Raw genomic sequence first — 22,285 nt, forward strand, 5'->3', positions numbered from 1 at the left:
ATCAGATCTTCAACCAAAACCTAATATTAGATCAAGGGAACCTTAGTGAACAAATAACACAACAATTACATACTTATTTCATTTAGTGCCCCCTGTGTGAACAAGTAATTGCCCCCTTACACTCAATAACTGGTTGTGCCACTTTTAGCTGCAATCACTCCAACCAAATGCTTCCTGTAGTTGTTGATCTGTCTCTCACGTCGCTGTGGAGGAATTTTGGCCCACTCTTCCATGCGGAACTGCTGTAACTCAGCGACATTTGTGGGTTTTCAAGCATGAACTGCTTGTTTAAAGTCCTGCCACAACATCTCAATTGGGATTAGGTTTGGACTTTGAGGCCATTCCAAAACTTCAACTTTGTTGCATTTTAGCCATTTTCATGTAGACTTGTTTGTGTGTTTTGGATCATTGTCTTGTGTCACGCCCTGGCTCTGGGACTCTGTTATGTTGAGCCAGAGTGTGTGGTTTCTATGTGTTTTGTGTGCTAGGGTGATTATCTAGTTCATTTGTTTCTATGTTGGCTGGTGTGGTTCTCAATCAGAGGCAATGTGTATCAGCTGTTGCTTGTTGTCTCTGATTGGGTACCATACTTAGGCAGCCTGTTTTCCACAGTGTGTTGTGGGATCTTGTTCCGTGTATGGTTAGTGTTTGTAACCAAGGACGTCACGTTATCGTTTTGTTGTTTTGTTCGTGTGATCATTCAAATTAAAAGTATGTTCGCATTCCACGCTGCGCCTTGGTCCTCTGTGTATGACGATCGTGACAGAAGATCCCACCATAACTGGACCAAGCAGCGTGTCCAGGAGCCAACGCCAGAGAGGGCTCTAAAGGATATCAACCTCGACTGGGTCAAGTCGCGGGAGGAGGAGAGAGGCTGGACTTGGGAGCAGAGGAGCGAGAGTCTGGCGAGAGCCATGGAGGCCTGGCCCACGGGGAGGAGAGACGGCCAGAACATTTTTAGGGGGGGGCTCACGCCGTGGACGACGGGGCAGCAGGAGGCCAGGATAGAGTGGTTCAGCGGGTTGGCAAAGGAGGCCGCCAGGTTACGGGAGTCACTGGTCACCAGGGGGAAGGAGAATGTAGAGGCACGGCGAGAGGTACTGGGGTGTGTTGCCAGTCCGGTCCGGCCCGTTCCTGATCCCCGCGTAGGGCCAGTGGTGTGTGTCCCCAGTACGGTCCGGCTTGTTCCTGTCCCTCGCACCGAGCCTGTGGTGCGCGTCGCCAGCCCGGTCCGGCATGTTCCTGCCCCTCGCACCAAGCCTGTGGTGCGCGTCGTCAGCCCGGTCCGGCCTGTTCCTGCTCCCCGCACCAAGCCAGTGGTGCGCTTCGTCAGCCCGGGTTCGCCCGTCCCTGCTCCCTGCACCAAGCCTGTGGTGCGCGTCGTCAGCCCGGTTCGGCCCGTCCCTGCTCCCCGCACCAAGCCAATGGTGCGCGCGTCGTCAGCCCGGTCCGGCCTGTTCCTGCTCCCCGCACGAGCCAGTGGTGCGCTTCGTCAGCCCGGTTCGCCGGGCCCCTGCTCCCCGCACCAAGACAATGGTGCGCGTCGTCAGCCCGGTCCGGCCTGTTCCTGCTCCCCGCACCAAGCCAGTGGTGCGCTTCATCAGCCCGGTTCGGCCCGTCCTGCTCCCCCGCACCAAGCCAATGGTGCGCGCTGCCAGCCCGGTCCGGCCCGCCCCTGCTCCCCGCACCAAGCCTGTGGTGTGCGTCGCCAGTCCGGCACAGCCTGCTGTTCCACCGGTGCCTGGTCCGGCACCGGTCAGCTGCTCCACTCCGGAGCTAGAGCAATCCGCTCCACCAGTGTTCAGTCCAGCCCGGCCAGCAGGGCCAGACCGGACCAGGGGCGCTTTGGGGGGTTTGTTGGAGGGTGGGGGTCAAGCCCGAGCGGAACCGCCTCCGAGGAGGAATGCCCACCCGGCCCTCCCTGTTCGGTTTATGTTTGGCGCGGTCGCAGTCCGCGCTTTTGGGGGTACTGTCACGCCTGGCTCTGGGACTCTGTTATGTTGAGCCAGGGTGTGTGGTTTCTATGTGTTTAGTGTGCTAGGGTGATTATCTAGTTCATTTGTTTCTATGTTGGCCGGTGTGGTTCTCAATCAGAGGCAACGTGTATCAGCTGTTGCTTGTTGTCTCTGATTGGGAACCATACTTAGGCAGCCTGTTTTCCACAGTGTGTTGTGGGATCTTGTTCCGTGTATGGTTAGTATTTGTAACCAAGGACGTCACGTTATCGTTTTGTTCGTGTGATCATTCAAATTAAAAGTATGTTCGCATTCCACGCTGCGCCTTGGTCCTCTGTGTATGACGATCATGACATCTTGCTGCATGACCCAACTGCGCTTCAGCTTCAGGAATTATCCTGTAGAATTCTCTGATACAGAGCAGAACTCATGGTTCCTTCTATTATTGTAAGTCGTCCAGGCCCTGAGGCAGCAAAGCATCCCATGTCATCCAAAAAGTTGACTCAGGTTTTGCCAAAAAGCACCTGGATGATCATCAAGACTCTTGGAAGAATGTTCTATGGACAGCTTATTAAAAAGTATATGTTTTTGGACAACATGGCGAAAACCAAACACTGCATTCCACAGTAAGAACCTCATACCAATGGTCAAGCATGGTGGTGGTAGTGTGATGGTTAGGGGTTGCTTTGCTGCCTCGGGACCTGGACAACTTGCCTTAATAGAGTGAACCATGAATTCTGCTCTGTATCAGAGAATTCTACAGGAGAATGTCAGGCCATCCGTCTGTGAGATGAAGCTGAAGCGCAGCAAGACAATGATCCAAAACACACAATCAAGTGTACATGAAAATGTCTAAAAAGCAACAAATAAGAAGTTTTGGAATGTCAAAGTTCAGACCTAATCTCAATTGAGATGTTGTGGCAGGACTTGAAACGAGCAGTTCATGCTTGAAAACCCACAAATGTTATTTGTAAACTCAGGTTCCCTTTATCTAATATTAGGTTTTGGTTGAAGATCTGATAACATTCAATATAAAATAATATGCAAAAATATAGAAAATCAGAAAGGGGGAAATACTTTTTCACAGCACTGTATATCCCTTCACTAACACTAGTAATGAGAGGAGATGGAGGGAAGGAATGAAAGGAGAGGAATGGTGGAGGGGAAGGGAGGAGGGCAGAGGAGATAGAGAAGAATATGGGGTGGAGAAGAGAAGAGAGGAGAGGAAATGGGAGGAGACAAGAGGGGCAGAATAGGAGAAAGGTTACTTAAGCCAGAGGGAGATGATGAGAGCCTGAGGAAGGTTATGTAGAGCATAACTAATCAGTCAGGAGAGATCAGTGGATAACTACCTGTTCAGGTGAATGTTTCACAGATAGTAGCCGTTAATTCAGCAGCACTAATCCCTAGAAAAGTAGGCTATATATCTAGACTAGCATCTGTAGTACAGACTTTGTTTAGGGGAAGACATCCAAGCTACATCTGTTGTGATTAAGGTTGTTGTTGTTCCATGTGGTTGTATTGGATCATGGGACCCAGACAGGGTAATGCCATCAACCTTAGGGGTCCACAGACAGGTTATCTGACTCATGCTGCTGCTGGGGCCTTTGTTGTCAAGTTGTATGTCAACATCTGGATTTGTGGTGTTCTTTCAAACTTTGTCCCTAAACGTCCTAATGTTGTGAGTGAGAATGAGCTAGCTTCACTAGTCTTTAGTGAAGCTTATTCCACCGCCTTGAGTATCACTACTATTGTGTGAAGTACTATATTATTTATTGTAAATCAAAAGTTAAACACATTGTGTGACATTCTCAGTCAGAGATCTTCATCAGACAGAAGTTTCTCACTGTACCCATAGAGACATGTATGGGTGCACACACAGTATTGCACTGCTCCTGCCAGTCCCAGTGTGGGTGTGTGTGTTCTGTATTTAGCAGTTCTCTGCCTCTGTTCCTCCCCAGGGAAACTCTGTCCAACCAGGTGACAGGGGAGGAGAGAAACTTCCAGAAGACAGATAAGGACAAGGAGCTGGAGACTCTGAGGAATGAGGTAAACAGTCACACACAACTCTAGCAGACTCTGGGCCTTTTGATGAAGAAATGAAGAAAACTTGCATTGGGTCCTATGCTTTTTTCTGGACTGGCATACAATGGCTGTAACTCTATATTGGCTGAAACCTGTCTCTCTCTCCCTGTAGATTGCGGTGCTGCGAGGTGAGAACGCCATGGCCAAGATGCTGCAGTCTGCCGTGGAGGCGCTGGAGAGAGACAAGTCCCAACTACAGGGATCTGTCACCAGCCTTGAGCAGAGGCTCATGGGACAGCAGGCCTCCGAGGGAGGGGACAGTGGAGTGCCTTCCTCAGGTGACGCAGCTCTGGACCAGCTGAGAGAAGAGAAGGAGTTTGCAGAGGGACAGGTATGATTAGCAATTAGTATTAAAATTGCATCATCTGCTTGTCATTTATACAGTATATAATTTGCATAGATAGATATCCGCACTTCCACCATTGTCTCACAGTCCACCTCACTCTTTCTTATATAAACTTGACTGTGGTCTCTCTTTCGTCTCTCCCTCCATCTATTTGCCTCCTTCAGATTAACTTCCTGAACAGTGTGATCGTGGACCTGCAGAGGAAGAACGAGGAGTTGAAGGTGAAGCTGAAGAAGATGGTTCTTGCTGAGTTCAACGGCAACGACGGCACTGACGGGTCAGTCTTATAACCTATAACCTCTGAACCCTAACCCCAAACTTAGCCCTTTTAGTTACAGTTGTTGACAGACCCGTCAAAATGCACTATTGCAAAATCCCTAATCTCTCTCTCTGTCTCTAGTTTTGAAGAGGGTGGATCTAAGAAGGACAAGAAGGCTCCTCCTCGTCTGTTCTGTGATATCTGTGACTGTTTCGACCTCCATGACACCGAGGACTGTCCCACCCAGGACCAGAGCCCTGACTCAGTGCCCCACTCTTCCTTCAAGGGCAAGCCCGCCGACCAACGGCCATACTGCGACATTTGTGAGGCCTTTGGTCACTCCACAGAGTCCTGCCAGGACGACCAGACCTTCTAGACACACTCCCACCAACAGTATCCCTCCCCTGCAAGGCCCTAGCTTAGGTCCAGGCCCTGCACAGACAGCCAAACACCGACCAGACTCTCTCTGGGTTTTTGTATCGTATTTATGTACGTCACAGTCCACTTAGATAACTCTAAATCCCCCACTACGTAAGACTCTCCTACTACTTCTACTACTTCCTCTCTCTAACTCTTCTCCTCCCTCTCCTCTCCTCCCTCTCATTTTACATTACATTTTAGTCATTTAGCAGACGCTCTTATCCAGAGCGACTTACAGGAGCAATTAGGGTTAAGTGCCTTGCTCAAGGTCACATCGATAGACTTTTCACCTAGTTGCTCGGGGATTCGAACCAGCAACCTTTCGGTTACTGTCCCAACGCTCTTAACTGCTAGGCTACCTGCCGCCTCTCCTCTCTCTCTAACTCCTCTCTCTCTAACTCTTCTCTCTCCTCTCTCTAACTCTTCTCTCTCTAACTCTCCTTTCCTCTCTCTCTCTCCTTTCCTCTCCTCTCTCTCACTAACTCTCCTCCCTCTCCTCTCTCTCTCACTAACTCTCCTCCCTCTCCTCTCTCTCACTAACTCTCCTCCCTCTCCCTAACTCTCCTCCCTCCCTCTCTCTAACTCTCCTCTCTCTCCCTAACTCTCCTCCCTCTCCCTAACTCTCCTCCCTCTCCCTAACTCTCCTCCCTCTCTCTCTCTCTCTAATTCCCTCTCCTACATCTAGAGATATGCTAATGTGGTGTAATATCCATGTTAGGAACTAAAGGAATCAGTCTTCTGTTATTAATTCATAAAGGAAACATTCTGTTATTAGTTCATTCTTTTATGTTTTTAATTCTGTTTTTATATACAGCAAGGGTTGAGTTTTGACTTCAGTTCTTACGGGAACTAAACTTCCTATATGTAACCGGGCAAGAGGGAAAGCATTTGATGACGCAGACGTACGTGTGGTGAAGGGCCTGGATGCACCAGACTGGTTCACTGCTAATAGCACTATTCATGATTAATGTTTCTCTTAACACATTCCTGTCTTTCTCATGTCACATTCCGAGTCAGTGTGCTGTCTCCAGGCCCTGACATGGACCCTTTTATTTATTTATTTTACCCTTATTTTACCAGGTGAGTTGACTGAGAACACATTCTCATTTACAGCAACGACCTGGGGAATAGTTACAGGGGAGAGGAGGGGGTGATGAATGAGCCAATTGGAAGCTGGGGATGTCCACTCCACAAAGGGAACAAGGAAATACCACAGGACACACAGTCTACCTGTACTACCAGGTTGTGTTCAGTAGGCACAAAATGGTAAAGAACATTTTGGAACTGAGGAGGTATTTTGGGAAATTCTCCACAAACGCACATTGTTTTCATGCCTACTGAACATCAACCTGGTGCTAGTTGCAGGCGCTCATCCAAACTAAAGCAACCAAACGCCAGCCACTTAACTTATTGTTGCACTACTCACTTTAAAACTCCCTCTTAGAATACAGGACACACTTATAAACTGCCATGCTAAATCAAAAAACGAAGTTATTGATTTTATAAGAAATGTCGAGACAGAATAGTACCTAGTTACTGTCACCTTTTATGTGCTGCCTATGTATTTTATGTATTGTCTTTTAAAAACTGTACCTGTCCTGTATAGATATGCGTGTACTAGAGCTATGTACTGAAGCACACAGTTTGGATCATATTGAATCTCCCAGTGTAACAAAGATATGTATGATATATCTATGTGACTAACCAATGACACCGGTCTTTGTAAATACCCATCAGAAGTTTTCTGAAAAACTAAATGTGCACAAGGTGCCATGGAAACAAAAAGGATATTTACGTGTATTTTATTTTTCTGTTCAGTTGATTGACTGACCTGTACGTTGTATGATAACGATGTACCGACTCCAGGGAACAAACTTAACGCACTTGTAATGATGTTATTAACTCCATAAGCATATTGTGGACTCTTTACTAGGTCACGTGACTGTTTAGTGCACTGTTTTCGATGTTTCAAATAACGTTAAGGCATCGTCTATAAAGGCTTTATAAAGGGTTTGTTAATTGGTCAACTGTTATAAACCCTTTACAGATGAGGACCCTAATGTAAAGCGGTACTGGTTTTCTATGTTCTGTACAACAAATACAATAAAAACAAATACTCTAGCTGTAGAATGTTGATTTCCTCTTATCATCATCTGATGATGTAAGCTATAGTCCAACAATCTATCAGTAGAGTTCTGGGGTTTTCACATAGCCTATCAGAGGGCAAGGTGGAACAAACAACCATATTGCTTATACCTATCCAATCCATCCTTTCAGATCTACATGGAGTGTCCAGTGGGTAGTAGGGATTGTTTCTGGACAAGACTCCTCTCTGCTCAGCCCCCCAAACCAAAGCCACCAGCCCCCCCACCCCAGGCTGTTTCCATCTCACAGACCAATAAGTACAAGAGCTGCTCATAATTAATTCATCCCCAGATACATTACCCCTGACAGGACTAGGGGAACTGAAATAACCCTCTCCATTTTTCATGAGTTCCCCTCAAACACAACAGAAGGAAAATAGTTTCACGAAAAAACAGGCCCCTAAAAGAGAAGGGATGTGTTTGAATGCAAACTGAAAGCCAGCTGCTACCTCAGATTGCCTTCCCTTTAAGTCTTATGTGTTTCTCATTGGAGTACAACAAAGCATATGCATTAGGAGGATAAATCTGCAGACCTCAATCCAAAATGAGTGAGAAGAATTGGTTCTTTAGACATACACTACCGGTCAAAAGTTTTTGGGCACCTACTCATTCAAGGGTTTTTCTATATTGTAGAATAATAGTGAAGACATCAAAACTATGAAATAACACATATGGAATCATGTAGTAACCAAAAAATTGTTTAACAAATCAAAATATATTTTATATTTGAGATTCTTCAAATAGCCACCCTTTGCCTTGATGACAGCTTTGCACACTTGGCATTCTCTCAACCAGCTTCATGAGGTAGTCACCTGGAATGCATTTCAATTAACAGGTGTGCCATCTTAAAAGTTAATTAATGCGTTTGTGCCAATCAGTTGTGTTGTGACAAGGTAGGGGGGTATACAGAAGATACAGTGGGGAAAAAAAGTATTTAGTCAGCCACCAATTGTGCAAGTTCTCCCACTTAAAAAGATGAGAGAGGCCTGTAATTTTCATCATAGGTACACGTCAACTATGACAGACAAAATGAGAAAAAGAAATCCAGAAAATCACATTGTAGGATTTTTTATGAATTTATTTGCAAATTATGGTGGAAAATAAGTATTTGGTCAATAACAAAAGTTTCTCAATACTTTGTTATATACCCTTTGTTGGCAATGACACAGGTCAAATGTTTTCTGTAAGTCTTCACAAGGTTTTCACACACTGTTGCTGGTATTTTGTGTTTGGGATCATTGTCATGCTGAAAGACCCAGCCACGTTTCATCTTCAATGCCCTTGCTGATGGAAGGAGGTTTTCACTCAAAATCTCACGATACATGGCCCCATTCATTCTTTCCTTTACACGGATCAGTCGTCCTAGTCCCTTTGCAGAAAAACAGCCCCAAAGCATGATGTTTCCACCCCCATGCTTCACAGTAGGTATGGTGTTCTTTGGATGCAACTCAGCATTCTTTGTCCTCCAAACACGACGAGTTGAGTTTTTACCAAAAAGTTCTATTTTGGTTTCATCTGACCATATGACATTCTCCCAATCCTCTTCTGGATCATCCAAATGCACTCTAGCAAACTTCAGACGGGCCTAGACACGTCTGGCACTGCAGAATTTGAGTCCCTGGCGGCGTAGTGTGTTACTGATGGTAGGCTTTGTTACTTTGGTCCCAGCTCTCTGCAGGTCATTCACTAGGTCCCTCTGTGTGGTTCTGGGATTTTTGCTCACTGTTCTTGTGATCATTTTGACCCCACGGGGTGAGATCTTGCGTGGAGCCCCAGATCGAGGGAGATTATCAGTGGTCTTGTATGTCTTCCATTTCCTAATAATTGCTCCCACAGTTGATTTCTTCAAACCAAGCTGCTTACCTATTGCAGATTCAGTCTTCCCAGCCTGGTGCAGGTCTACAATTTAGTTTCTGGTGTCCTTTGACAGCTCTTTGGTCTTGGCCATAGTGGAGTTTGGAGTGTGACTGTTTGAGGTTGTGGACAGGTGTCTTTTATACTGATAACAAGTTCAAACAGGTGCCATTAATACAGGTAACGAGTGGAGGACAGAGGAGCCTCTTAAAGAAGAAGTTACAGGTCTGTGAGAGCCAGAAATCTTGCTTGTTTGTAGGTGACCAAATACTTATTTTCCACCATAATTTGCAAATAAATTCATTAAATATCCTACAATGTGATTTTCTTTTCTCAATTTGTCTGTCATAGTTGACGTGTACCTATGATGAAAATTACAGGCCTCTCATCTTTTTAAGTGGGAGAACTTGCACAATTGGTGGCTGACTAAATACTTTTTTCCCCCACTGTAGCCCTGTTTTTATTAAAAGACCAAGTCCATATTATGGCAAGAACAGCTCAAACAAGCAAAGAGAAATGACAGTCCATCATTACTTTAAGACATGAAGGTCAGTCAATACGGAACATTTCAAGAACTTTGAAAGTTTCTTCAAGTGCAGTTGCAAAAACCAAGAGCTATCATGAAACTGGCTCTCATGAGGACTGCCACCTCTGCTGCAGAGGATCAGTTCATTAGAGTTACCAGCCTCAGAAATTGCAGCCCAAATAAATGCTTCACAGAGTTCAAGTAATAGACACATCTCAACAGCAACTGCTCAGAGGAGACTGTGTGAATCAGACCTTCATGGTCGAATTGCTGCAAAGAAACCACTACTAAAGGACACCAATAATATGAAGAGACTTGCTTGGACCAAGAAACACAAGCAATGGACATTAGACCGGTGGAAATGTGTCCTTTGGTCTGGAGTCCAAATTGAAGATTTTTGGTTCCAACCACCGTGTCTTTGTGAGCCGTGGTGTGGGTGAACGGATGATCTCTGCATGTTTATTTCCCACCGTAAAGCATGGAGGAGGAGCTGTTATGGTGTGTGGGTGCTTCGCTGGTGACGCCGTCTGTGATTTATTTAGAATTCACACTTAACCAGCATGGCTACCACAGCATTCTGCAGCGATACGCCATCCCATCTGGTTTGGGCTTAGTGGGACTATCGTTTGTTTTTCAACAGGACAATGACCCAACACACCTCCAGGCTGTGTATTTTACCAAGAAGGAGAGTGATGGAGTGCTGCATTAGATGACCTGTCCTCCACAATCCCCTGACCTCAACCAAATTTAGATGGTTTGGGATGAGTCGGACCGCAGCGTGAAGGAAATGCAGCCAACAAGTGCTCAGCATAAGTGGGAACTCCTTCTAAACTGATGGAAAAGCATTCCAGGTGAAGCTGGTTGAGAGAATGCCAAGGGTGTGCAAAGGGTGGCTATTTGAAGAATCACTTTTTTGGTTACTACATGATTCCATGTGTTATTTCATAGTTTATGTCTTCACTATTATTCTACAATGTAGAAAATTGTAAAAATAAAAACCCTTGTATGAGTAGCTGTTCTACAACTTTTGACCGGTAGTGTAATTCAAACAGAAAGAAAAATACAGAAACTTACCTGACTATGTTGAAGAGTTGTTTAGTCTAGTACTTGAGGTAATACGTCTGAAATCAATGGGCAACAGAAAACACACTGGGTAAAACGTTTTTTGGGGGGGCTTTTTATTAATAAAACAAAACCATTGGACATGATCAAATCCGAGCACTAGCGATGGAATAAATAAGTCAAACCAAACCATCAACCTGTACAAGATCATTATAAACTCAAACAATATGGTCCCAAGAAAACAAACATCTGACATGTTTTCACAGCTCTTTATACACAGTTTATGCGTTAAACTAGAAGCATTAACCGGCTCAATCATAATCAGGTGAAAGCTAAAACATAATAAAGATATATCTAAAACTGAGTGTTGCACATACTGCTCTTCTAACTGTTCATGTCAATTACATAGCATCACTAGTACCAGCTCTGCTGGACTGGGAATGAGGTATATGCTAAGCCATCCTCTTTCTCCACTGAAATTTCATTTCATTTCTCTCTATTGAACTGATGTTTGGATGTGTGTATCCACTGATAAACAAATGGGTCAGACAGGCTAATGCTCTACATCATCTGCCATCTGAACTCATTGGTTTCCGGGGAAATAATTATTGATTGATCAACTCACCTGAATCAAAACATACATAAACAGGTTTGAGGTTGATTATTTAGAGTTGACAGATTTGTGTGAATATGCGTTCCTTCCTCTATCCTGAAGTTCGGTTGCAACCCACAGAGAGCACCTTGAATGAAGATCTGAGCACCTTGAATGAGAATCTGAGCCAGTTTGATCTACAAGACTGACTGGACACCGCTGGGAGCTGAGGGGAGGTTATAAAGGTGATACACCGTAGTAGTACATTTAAACTACAGAGATGAGAATGAAGACTGTAACTGAAGGACATCATATAAAAACTGTCATTGTTTGGAATTTAGCCTGGATACCAACATGTTTCTGGCTAACTCCTCAACTCTTTTGTAGTTATCATGCCTTTTGACAGGAAAGGAGCTGGGTAAAGAAACAGACTGACAGCCAGGCTAGTCGGAAGCTGCTGACTCTCTCAAAGTCAATTCTGCTTTCAGAGGTTTGCAGAAATATTTCAGTAGTTGCATCTACTGAATGCGGTTTTGTATCTTTGTAACTGTAACCAATATGAAACTGAAACGGTTTATGTAAATGTTGAATAAAATCATTAGTGTCAGCTCAATGTTAAAACCATAAGGTAAATAAAAACATGGTACAAAAAAAAAGTATTTAAAAACAGTTTGACCTACCAAGTACGTTATACCATAATAACCAAAGCAAACCCTCGGATAAAACCTACCTACGCTACAAGCCAGTCCTCGCAACTACAGGAAAAAATTAACATGACCAGAACCACTGTTGTTCTTCCTCTAGAAAACAAAACAAGTTAAATAAAAATAAAATAAGAAATCCACACCCAGCACAGCAGCAGTAAAACCCTTGTGTGGTGTTTTGTCACATTATACCTTAACAGTGCATTGACCCTCCTGAGCTAAACAACAACCCCAAAACTAAAATAAACAACCGGAAACTGTCCTAAACAAACACCGGAACAACCAACGGTGAGTTAAAGGGAGGTTTCACGTGGCTCCTGTGTTAGAAGATGCAGAGCTACAGTGAGAAAAAAAGTATTTGATCCCCTGCTGATTTTGTACGTTTGCCCATTGACAAAGACATGATCAGTCTATAATTTTAATGGTAGGTTTATTTGAACAGTGAAAGACAGAATAACAACAACAAAAATCCAGAAAAACGCATGTAAAAAATGTTATAAATTGATTTGCATTTTAATGAGGGAAATAAGTATTTGATCCCTCTGCAAAACATTACTTAGTACTTGGTGGCAAAACCCTTGTTGGCAATCAGAGGTCAGACGTTTCTTGTAGTTGGCCACCAGGTTTGCACACATCTCAGGAGGGATTTTGTCCCACTCCTCTTTGCAGATCTTCTCCAAGTCATTAAGGTTTCGAGGCTGACGTTTGGCAACTCGAACCTTCAGCTCCCTCCACAGATTTTCTATGGGATTAAGGTCTGGAGACTGGCTAGGCCACTCCAGGACCTTAATGTGCTTCTTCTTGAGCCACTCCTTTGTTGCCTTGGCCGTGTGTTTTGGGTCATTGTCATGCTGGAATACACATCCACGACCCATTTTGAATGCCCTGGCTGAGGGAAGGAGGTTCTCACCCAAGATTTGACGGTACATGGCCCGTCCATCGTCCCTTTGATGCAGTGAAGTTGTCCTGTCCCCTTAGCAGAAAAACACCCCCAAAGCATAATGTTTCCACCTCCATGTTTGACGGTGGGGATGGTGTTCTTGGAGTCATAGGCAGCATTCCTCCTCCTCCAAACACGGCGAGTTGAGTTGATGCCAAAGAGCTCGATTGTGGTCTCATCTGACCACAACACTTTCACCCAGTTCTCCTCTGAATCATTCAGATGTTCATTGGCAAACTTCAGACGGGCCTGTATATGTGCTTTCTTGAGCAGGGGGACCTTGCGGGCGCTGCAGGATTTCAGTCCTTCACGGCGTAGTGTGTTACCAATTGTTTTCTTGGTGACTATGGTCCCAGCTGCCTTGAGATCATTGACAAGATCCTCCCGTGTAGTTCTGGGCTGATTCCGGCAGGTAGCTTAGTGGTTAAGAGCGTTGTGCCAGTAACCGAAAGGTCGCTGGTTCTAATCCCCGAGTGAAAAATCTGTCGATGTGCCCTTGAGCAAGGCACTTAACCCTAATTTCTCCTGTAAATCGCTCTGGATAAGAGCGTCTGCTAAAATGAAAAAAAAAAGTCACCTTCTCACCAAGCTGCTTGGCGGTGGTCTTGTAGCCCATTCCAGCCTTGTGTAGGTCTACAATCTTGTCCCTGACATCCTTGGAGAGCTCTTTGGTCTTGGCCATGGTGAAGAGTTTGGAATCTGATTGATTAATTGCTTCTGTGGACAGGTGTCTTTTATACAGGTAACAAGCTGAGATTAGGAGCACTCCCTTTAAGAGTGTGCTCCTAATCTCAGCTCGTTACCTGTATAAAAGACACCTGGGAGCCAGAAATCTTTCTGATTGAGAGGGGGTCAAATACTTATTTCCCTCACTAAAATGCAAATCAATTTATAACATTTTTGACATGCGTTTTTCTGGATTTTTGTTGTTGTTATTCTGTCTCTCACTGTTCAAATAAACCTACCATTAAAATTATAGACTGATCATTTCTTTGTCAGTGGGCAAACGTACAAAATCAGCAGCGGATCAAATACTTTTTCCCCCTCACTGTACATATCTAGGATCAGTTTACCTTCCCTTGTATCCTAATTTTAACCATCAGGGGGGAAAACATAGAAACTAACCTTAGATCAGTGTCTAGAGGCAACTTCATCCTACTCCGTTAGCGTGGGGTGCCAGCATAGAATGTGAAGTCCCATATTGTCAGTGTGTTTGTGTCACAGGTGCAGGTCAGTGTTTCTCTTCTGGGATGAGCTGAGCTCACAGCGCCACCCCTGGCCATGGAGGGGATAACTGGCTGGTTCATAGAACTACTTGTGGCATTAGTGAGGGAGTGAGAGAGAGTGGAAGAAGAGGAGGAGGGCTTGTGAAGGGAGGTAAAGTCCTTTCTCCCTCTGCTCGGAGGAGTGTTAGGGGCTACGGGGGGAGGAAGAGAGGGAGGGAAGGAAGAGGATAGAGAGAAGAAAGGATGCAGCGGCTATTTCTCCTCGTAGTCCTGAGATGGAGACTCCTGCTTGCTCTTCTTACTGGGAGGAGCCTCTTCCTCCTGTTCCTGCCAGCCCAGAGACAAACACGCAGTCAGATAATGGTGTTTTAGCTAAAACAAGGCTGTACCAGCTTGCCTCTGCTAACATACATTTTTGACATTTTAGTAATTTAGCAGACACTCTTTTCCAGAGCGACTTACAGGAGCAATTAGGGTTAAGTGTTTTGCTCAAGGGCACCGACAGATTTTTGGCCTAGTCGGCTCAGGGATTCGGTTACTGTCCCAACACTTTTTTTATTTTATCATAGTTTTTTGTTATTTTATTTTACCCCATTTTTCTCCCCAATTTCGTGGTATCCAATTGGTAGTTACAGTCTTGTCCCATCGCTGCAACTCCCGTACGGACTCGGGAGAGGCGAAGGTCGAGAGCCGTGCGTCCTCCGAAACACAACCCAACCGAGCCGCACTGCTTCTTGACACAGTGCCAGCTTAACCCGGAAGCCAGCCCGCAACAATGTGTCAGAGGAAACATCGTTACCCTGGCGACCGTGTCAGTGTGCACTGCACCAAACCCTCCCCAAACCTGGATGACGCTGGGCCAATTGTGCGCCGCCCATGGGTCTCCCTGTCATGGCCGGCTGCGTCAGAGCCTGGACTCGAACCAGGATCTCTAGTGGCACAGAGACCACTGCACCACTCGGGAGGCCCCACTGTCCCAACACTCTTACCCGCTAGGCTACCTGCCGCCTACAAAACATACAAACACAACTACAGCTGAGGAAGTTATCGGTCCATCTATTCATTTAGAAATGTGGATGGGATAAAAACCCTTAAATTAATCATCTGGTTTCCAAGGAGGTCCTCAGGCCACTCATCTTCTTCATGGAGAAAGAGTAGAATATACAGTATAGTAGAACGTAGAGTAGAGTACCTGAGTGGCTTTGCGGCTGTCTGAGGTGTCCTTGTCTCCTGAGGACGTCTGTCTGCTGTCTCTCTTGTCCCTCTGTCCTCTCTCTGAGCCCTCAGTGGACAGGTTGCTCTTCCCTGCACCACAAACACAGACACACACACACACATTAACACATGACATGAATCACCTGGTAAACCTGTCAGATCTGTTACTGTTGAATGACTGCGTTTGACCATCAATTAATAAGGGCCCAGATAAATCATGCATCGTTTCTGTTACAAGACATTCTACTGTTGAGTATTCATGTTTTCCCCTTTTTTACTACAAACAACTCAAGTCAAGGGATACTGGAAAGGAATTCTAAACACATTGATGCCTCTGTGTGGTAATATGCAATAGTTACACATGTTCAGCTACAAAGGCATAACTGGGAAGGAGTATTATATGTAGGGCTACTAGAGAGAGGAGAGGGGTAGAGAGAAAGAGAGAGGGGTAGAGCGAGAGTTGTATTTTGCACCAGGCTGAGAGAGGTCTCTTGTTAGTAGGGGTGAAGATGGATGGTTGGCAATTGAAGCACCAAGGGTCTGGTCACAGCTGAACTCTCTCTCTATATCCTTCTCTCTCCCCCTCTCAGGGTGATGAGTCTCTGACTACTGCCCTGTAACTTCAGGCCTAACCAGCTAACCAAACAGCAATTGAATATACACTGTTCTTCTAAACCCTACCATTAGCTTCAACCATCCAGTTCTATTAGAAGTGTCTAAGGAAAGGGCCACAAAAGGGGATTTCAGGCTGGGCAATTGTCAGTGATACCCCCTGTTCGTGGTGGTGGGTGTGTGTGTGCATGTCTCACCCCTCTTGCTGTCAGGGCTCTGGTCGCTCTTGGCCTCACTGCTGTCGCCGTGGGATACGGCAGTGGGTTCGGGGGCGGGGCTAGTGCTGCAGCTGGTTTCCTGTTTGACGGGGGAGGAGTCGGCGATGGAACTCTGGTTACTGTTGTCGTCTGAGAGAGAGAAGGAGCGAGAGAGGGGTTTTAATTTGGTTGAACTTTCTGGGTCCACAGGCATATACACTGACCCACACACCGGGTGTTAAGTGTCCTACAGTGTTCAAAGCGGCAGAGCCACATGGTTTATTGTGAGATACAGCCGCAACTAGATAACAACCAAGGTTTGTAATTAAGTGATAATGTCCGAGAAGCCGGTGTTTGGAGGATATACAGTGCATTCGGAAAGTATTCAGACCCCTTGACTTTTCCCATATTTTGTTATATTACAGCCTTATTCTAAAATGGATTCAATTGTTTTTTCCCATCATCAACCAACACACAATACCCCATAATGACAAAGCAAAAACTGGTTTTTAGAAATATTTGCACAACAAAAAAAACAACAAAAAAATGTATCACATTTACATAAAGTATTCAGTCAGGTTGGATGGGGAGTGTCGCTGCACAGCTATTTTCAGGTCTCTCCAGAGATGTTTGATCGGGTTCAAGTCAGGGCTCTGGCTGGGCCAATCAAGGACATTCAGAGACTTGTCCCGAAGCCACTCCTGCATTGTCTTGGCTGTGTCCTTAGGGTCGTTGTCCTGTTAGAAGGTGAACCTTCGCCCCAGTCTGAGGTCCTGAGCGCTCTGGAGCAAGTTTTCATCAAGGACCTCTCTGTACTTTGCTCCGTTCATCTTTCCCTCGATCCTGACTAGTCTCCCAGTCCCTGCCGCTGAAAAACATCCCCACAGCATGATGCTGCCACCACCATGCTTCACCATAGGGATGGTGCCAGGTTTCCTCCAGACGTGATGCTTGGCATTCAGGCCAAAGAGTTCAATATTGGTTTCATCAGATCAGAGAATCTTGTTTCTCATGGTCTGAGAGTCCTTTAGGTGCCTTTTGGCAAACTCCAAGCGGGCTGTCATGTGACTTTTACTGAGGAGTGGCTTCCTTCTGGCCACTCTACCATAAAGGCCTGATTGGTGGAGTGCTGCAGAGATGGTTGTCCTTCTGGAAGGTTCTCCCATCTCCACAGAGGAACTCCGGAGCTCTGCCAGAGTGACCATCGGGTTCTTGGTTAACTCCCTGACCAAGGCACTTCTCCCCCGATTGCTCAGTTTGGCCGGGCGGCCAGCTCTAGGAAGAGTCTTGGTGGTTCCAAACTTATTCCATTTAAGAACTTTTTGTTTTGTTTTTCATGATGCAGTGCCTTAGACCGCTGTTCTTGGGGACCTTTAATGCTGCAGACATTTTTTGATACCCTTCCCCAGATCTGTGCCTCAACACAATCCTGTCTCAGAGCTCTACGGACAATTCCTTCGACCTCATGGCTTGGTTTTTGCTCTGACATGCACTGTCAACTGTGGGACCTTATATAGACAAGTGTGTGCCTTTCCAAAGCATGTCCAATCAATTGAATTTAGCACAGGTGGACTCCCATCAAGTTGTAGAAACATCTCAAGGATGATCAATGGAAACAGGATGCACCTGAGTTCAATGTCGAGTCTCATAGCAAAGGGTCTGAATACTTATGTGAATAAGGTATCTGTTTTTTATTTTTAACAAATTTGCAAAAAAATCTAAAAACCTGTTTTCGCTTTGTTATTATGGGGTATTGTGTGTAGATTAATGAGGATGTTTTTTTTTTTATTCAATTTTATAATAAGGCTGTAACGTAACAAAATGTGGAAAAAGTCAAAGTGTCTGAATACTTTCCGAATGCACTGTATTGGCACGGGTGTTGTTAGCAAACTGTGCCAATATATCCTCCAAACACTGGCTTCGAGGGCATTATCACTTTTATACAACGGGTTACCAACATATTCAAATAATGATAACTTACAGTCATGTCAAACAGTGCAGCCAGAATAACAGCAAAGTAGCTGCATTTGCATTTGTTTAAGCTGCTTTCTAGTGACATTTATTTGGATACATCCATAACAATGAGCTAATGATGCACGATATCGCCTGGCATAGAAAATGTGCTCTCTCGTCAGGACACTGTTGTTCAGCCAACAACACAACTAACACAATCACTTCAAACTTAAGCTGGAAAGACTGCAAAGTAGCTGCATTTTGTTTGACCTGTTTTCTATTGATATTTCTTTGTACATATCCATAAAAATTATGCTGGCTGAGAAAAGCTGTCTGTCTGTCTCGTCCCGACTCGTTCATTACTATGGGACAGCTGGAGATTGAATTTCAATATTGAAACAATGTTGCACATTTCGGATACATACAGCAAGGTTTATACAAATCTCCGCTGTTGAAAACCAAATGCTACTCTAAAAGAAATGTTAGATAATGTCTAGATTATCTTTATAGTGGAGATCAAGTTTATAAATTGCCTGGTTGGGATGATGAGACAGTGGATTGCGCAGTGCGATGGAACAGAGTAAATAGGCCTTTCAACGTCATAGCTTTAGCCTGTGGTAACTTGTGGAATAGACGCTGGCTGGAATGCGGTTTTAACCAATCAGCATCCAGGATTAGTAATAATGGACCGTTCGCCAGAGTATCGTGGCTATGGACTCTGAAATGAGCATTACTCACCATGCATGTCCATCATCCCAGGAGAAGAGCTATTCTCTGGTGTGGTCAATTCTGACCCATACTTCTCATCCTTCCCCTTTTTCTTCTTCTTATTCTTCTGCAAGATAACAGACGGCGGCAGAAATACTGGTTACATACAACACAGTGACGTGATGTGAGTTTGTGGAGTTTGAAGAGGTGCTTAGAGAATTCCTGTAAAAAACAAATCTACTGAACTTGAATGCAGCTGACGTGTGTGGGGGGGATTACGTACATCATCTGCTGATTTGGGCTGAGTCACTGGAACCCACTTGAAGATCCTCAGGGACGTGTCACCAACTGTCACCCATTTCTTCTCCCTTGTAGACACACACACACACACACACAAACACACACAGGTTTAGAATTAATTTAATGGTTCAATTCAATTCCCATTCAATGTTTCTTTAGTGGTATCAACTGGACCAGTGGTACACGCAAAACACCACAAAGAAAAAAGTCAGTCAGTCAGACAGAAACAAGAACATGGAGACAGTCACAGACTATAGTAATAAAAGTAAATACAATTTGATTGATTGATTAATAGCATAATGGTTCCCATCCCTCCTAGTTAAAACCAATGAGGCCTTTTTGCATAATAATAATAAAACAGTAATTGAATTTCTGCACTAGCAGATTCGATACAAATGTGGGCCTATTACAATTGAAAATCACAATTGAAACATAAACACGAAAACAAACTTTGGTAGGCTATTAGAATTTGTTTTAATTCTTTCCATCTTGAAGGTTTCCTGATTGTAATTTGCAAATAGCCTTCAATATGGTCCTATTGCTTTTTAACAGTGATTTTTCAAATGTTTTATCAGAATTACTTAATAATGGGGACACGAGTGCAGAATCTCAATTTTAATTCATAAAGTAAACTAATCAAACTAACCCACTGGTGAAAATAAATGGTGCCTTGCTAGAAAACAATTAATTAACATATTTTGAAAGGGAAAAAAATTCAGTGGTATTGCTAAACTTTGAAAATGTTATATTTGTAAAACCCTGAGACTGACTCATTGCGTCTTCAGTTAAACATGAGTACTCCCTCTCCCAGCCCCCACGCGCAATCTCTTTTCGACCTAAAGGGCGACTCAAAGCGCTTCATTTAAAACTCCAGACGGTCTAAAAAGTACTCAGACTTAGAGCGCACTAGTCGTAGCCTATAGTCCAGAAGTGTGTTTTTGAATGATTTGCGTCGAGTCGGCGTTCTGAAACAGTCGGCTCTCCCTCTTCACTACTACAGCCGCCAGGAGAAAGGAATGGCTTCATGTGACTGCAACGAAATGGCTTCTGGGTTCAACCCACATTAAACCTTGGTGGAAAATTCTCTAAAATCATAGGGATCTGGTTTGTAGGCGATTAGATATACGTAGTCGCGCACACCACGAGTGCGCCCTAGCGCACCTGAGAAAGGCAATCTGTCCTAAATTCCCTTAAAATATCAGCAGTCTTTCAATTGCATTCTTGCTCGTTCTCTCCCCCCTCCCCTCTGCCCCCAACAAGCAAGGCTTTTCCTCATGTTAGGCAACGAGTGTTTTTTCCCTCTGTCTTACCATTTCCGTACTTTCTCAATCGCGGCCATAACCCGCTTGATGTCATCTTTCGCCCTGCTCCGGGTCTCCGCTCGGACCGACCTGCCCGACATTGCCGCGGTTGGAAGGCTAGAATATTTTTAAAGCTCGCCGGCAGTTCAGACACAATGCAAACGCACAGTACAGAGCCAGCGCGCCTGCGCCGAGTAGAGGCCGCAGCTGCAGAGAGTCGCCCTGTTTCCCGCTGTGATCCACACAGGAGCACAAAGCAACACAAATTCAACTGCGGAAAACTATGCATAAAACTTATTTGCCGGAAAAAATACTCTTGGTATAACAACAAAGTTAAACTCTCATGTTGTAGCAATATAGGTATTTGCCGAAATGTACATGTTCCTATGCATAGGCTACATAATAAACTAGGCTAAACTTCAACCACACACAATATAGTGTTCTAGACATTTACATTTTAGCAGACGCTCTTATCCAGAGCGACTTACAGTTAGTGAGTACATACATTTTCATACTGGCCCCCAGTGGGAAACGAACCCACAACCCTGGCGTTGCAAGCGCCATGCTCTACCAACTGAGCTACAGGGGACCTGTAGACCTCAACAATTATTTGGGGCATCCTTTACAAAATTGTTAATACAATTTTACATAATTCTGTCCTTTGGAGAAAAATATGTTTCATATACATTTTTATTACAAGACAACTGCCATAATGGACCAAAAGACAACACAGTGGTAGATACAACTATGAACAAAATAAATGGTGGCTTAGCCTAGTTATGTAAAACAAAAAGAAAAGGTAAAACTGAAAGCATGCAACAAAACCAAGGCACTCTTTTTGTGATCTAAATTAGAAAGCTTTTATTAGATTACCACCTACGCATTTCGAAAACCATGTCTTCATCAGAGTATGGTTAAAAGTAGCATAGATCACAAATGAGTGTCTTGGTTTTTATTGCAGACTTTCCGTTTCACCGTTTTTGATACATAAGCAACAAAATATTTTATTCTCAGTCTATTTGACCCAATGAGCACCCCTTTGAAAAAAATGTGCCTATAATTTTCACAGAAGCAATAGTAGTAGATAACGTTAGTAGTAAAAAAGAGTGAGAACAATGTGAAGACAATTGAAGGTTACCAAAAAGGGTTGGGTTGGAGATCAAGATGGGGCATTAAAGGAAAAATATGTGATTTCAGCCTTGTGACTGTTATAGGGACCTTTATTCCGTAAACTCATTTCATGTTGACTTTGTTTTCTATGTCATATGTCTGTTTATGTCTAGGATTTCCATATTTTTTATGGATGAATGAATAAAGTCAGAAATTAGATCAAGATCATGAAGTGAAAAACATGAAAGTTTACTAGGAAGTTAACATGATTTTTTCTCACTTCATGATCTTTATCATTAACATTACACAACACGCAGCTGAAGTTCCTATTACTTCCCTTATAAGGTAATCATTTCGCAATTGACCACTCCTGTCAACTACAGGTCTACAGCACATACAGTGCCTTGCAAAAGTATTCATCCTCCTTGGCGTTTTTCCTATTTTGTTGCATTACAACCTGTAATTTAAATTGATTTTATTTGGATTTCATGTAATGGACATACCTTTGATACTGTGAACCATCAGATCCTCCTCTCCACCCTCTCAGAGTTGGGCATCTCTGGCGCGGCTCACTCTTGGATTGCGTCCTACCTGACAGGTCGCTCCTACCAGGTGGCGTGGCGAGAATCTGTCTCCGCATCACGTGCTCTCACCACTGGTGTCCCCCAGGGCTCAGTTCTAGGCCCTCTCCTATTCTCGCTATACACCAAGTCACTTGGCTCTGTCATATCCTCACATGGCCTCTCCTATCATTGCTACGCAGACAACACACAATA

The 22,285-nt window shown here is 44.4% G+C and overlaps 2 protein-coding genes across 4 annotated transcripts in view; one reads left to right on the forward strand and one right to left on the reverse strand.

The window, feature by feature from the left end:
• The window catches only part of LOC121582759 (CAP-Gly domain-containing linker protein 1), a 33,828-nt gene extending 28,573 nt beyond the window's left edge, over positions 1-5,255 (forward strand). For all 3 annotated transcript variants that reach the window (XM_041898846.1, XM_041898847.1, XM_041898848.1), the window contains 4 exons: positions 3,917-4,004; positions 4,153-4,371; positions 4,551-4,663; positions 4,787-5,255. In XM_041898846.1, coding sequence (XP_041754780.1) covers positions 3,917-4,004; positions 4,153-4,371; positions 4,551-4,663; positions 4,787-5,021 — 655 coding nt within the window. In that variant the 3' untranslated portion in view covers positions 5,022-5,255. The remainder of the gene's footprint in view (positions 1-3,916; positions 4,005-4,152; positions 4,372-4,550; positions 4,664-4,786) is intronic.
• Positions 5,256-13,887: 8,632 nt separating this feature from the next.
• Positions 13,888-20,575, reverse strand: LOC121582758 (B-cell CLL/lymphoma 7 protein family member A). Its single transcript, XM_041898845.2, has 6 exons — positions 20,409-20,575; positions 19,082-19,166; positions 18,829-18,925; positions 16,138-16,287; positions 15,306-15,418; positions 13,888-14,440 (listed from the first exon to the last, which is right to left on the reverse strand). Exons 1-6 carry the CDS (start codon positions 20,498-20,500, stop codon positions 14,366-14,368), a joined length of 612 nt encoding a protein of 203 aa, XP_041754779.1. The 5' UTR covers positions 20,501-20,575; the 3' UTR covers positions 13,888-14,365.
• Between the last annotated feature and the right edge of the window lie 1,710 nt (positions 20,576-22,285).

The sequence above is a fragment of the Coregonus clupeaformis genome, chromosome 15 (genome assembly GCF_020615455.1).
Source record: "Coregonus clupeaformis isolate EN_2021a chromosome 15, ASM2061545v1, whole genome shotgun sequence".
In the NCBI taxonomy this organism is placed as follows: domain Eukaryota; kingdom Metazoa; phylum Chordata; class Actinopteri; order Salmoniformes; family Salmonidae; genus Coregonus; species Coregonus clupeaformis.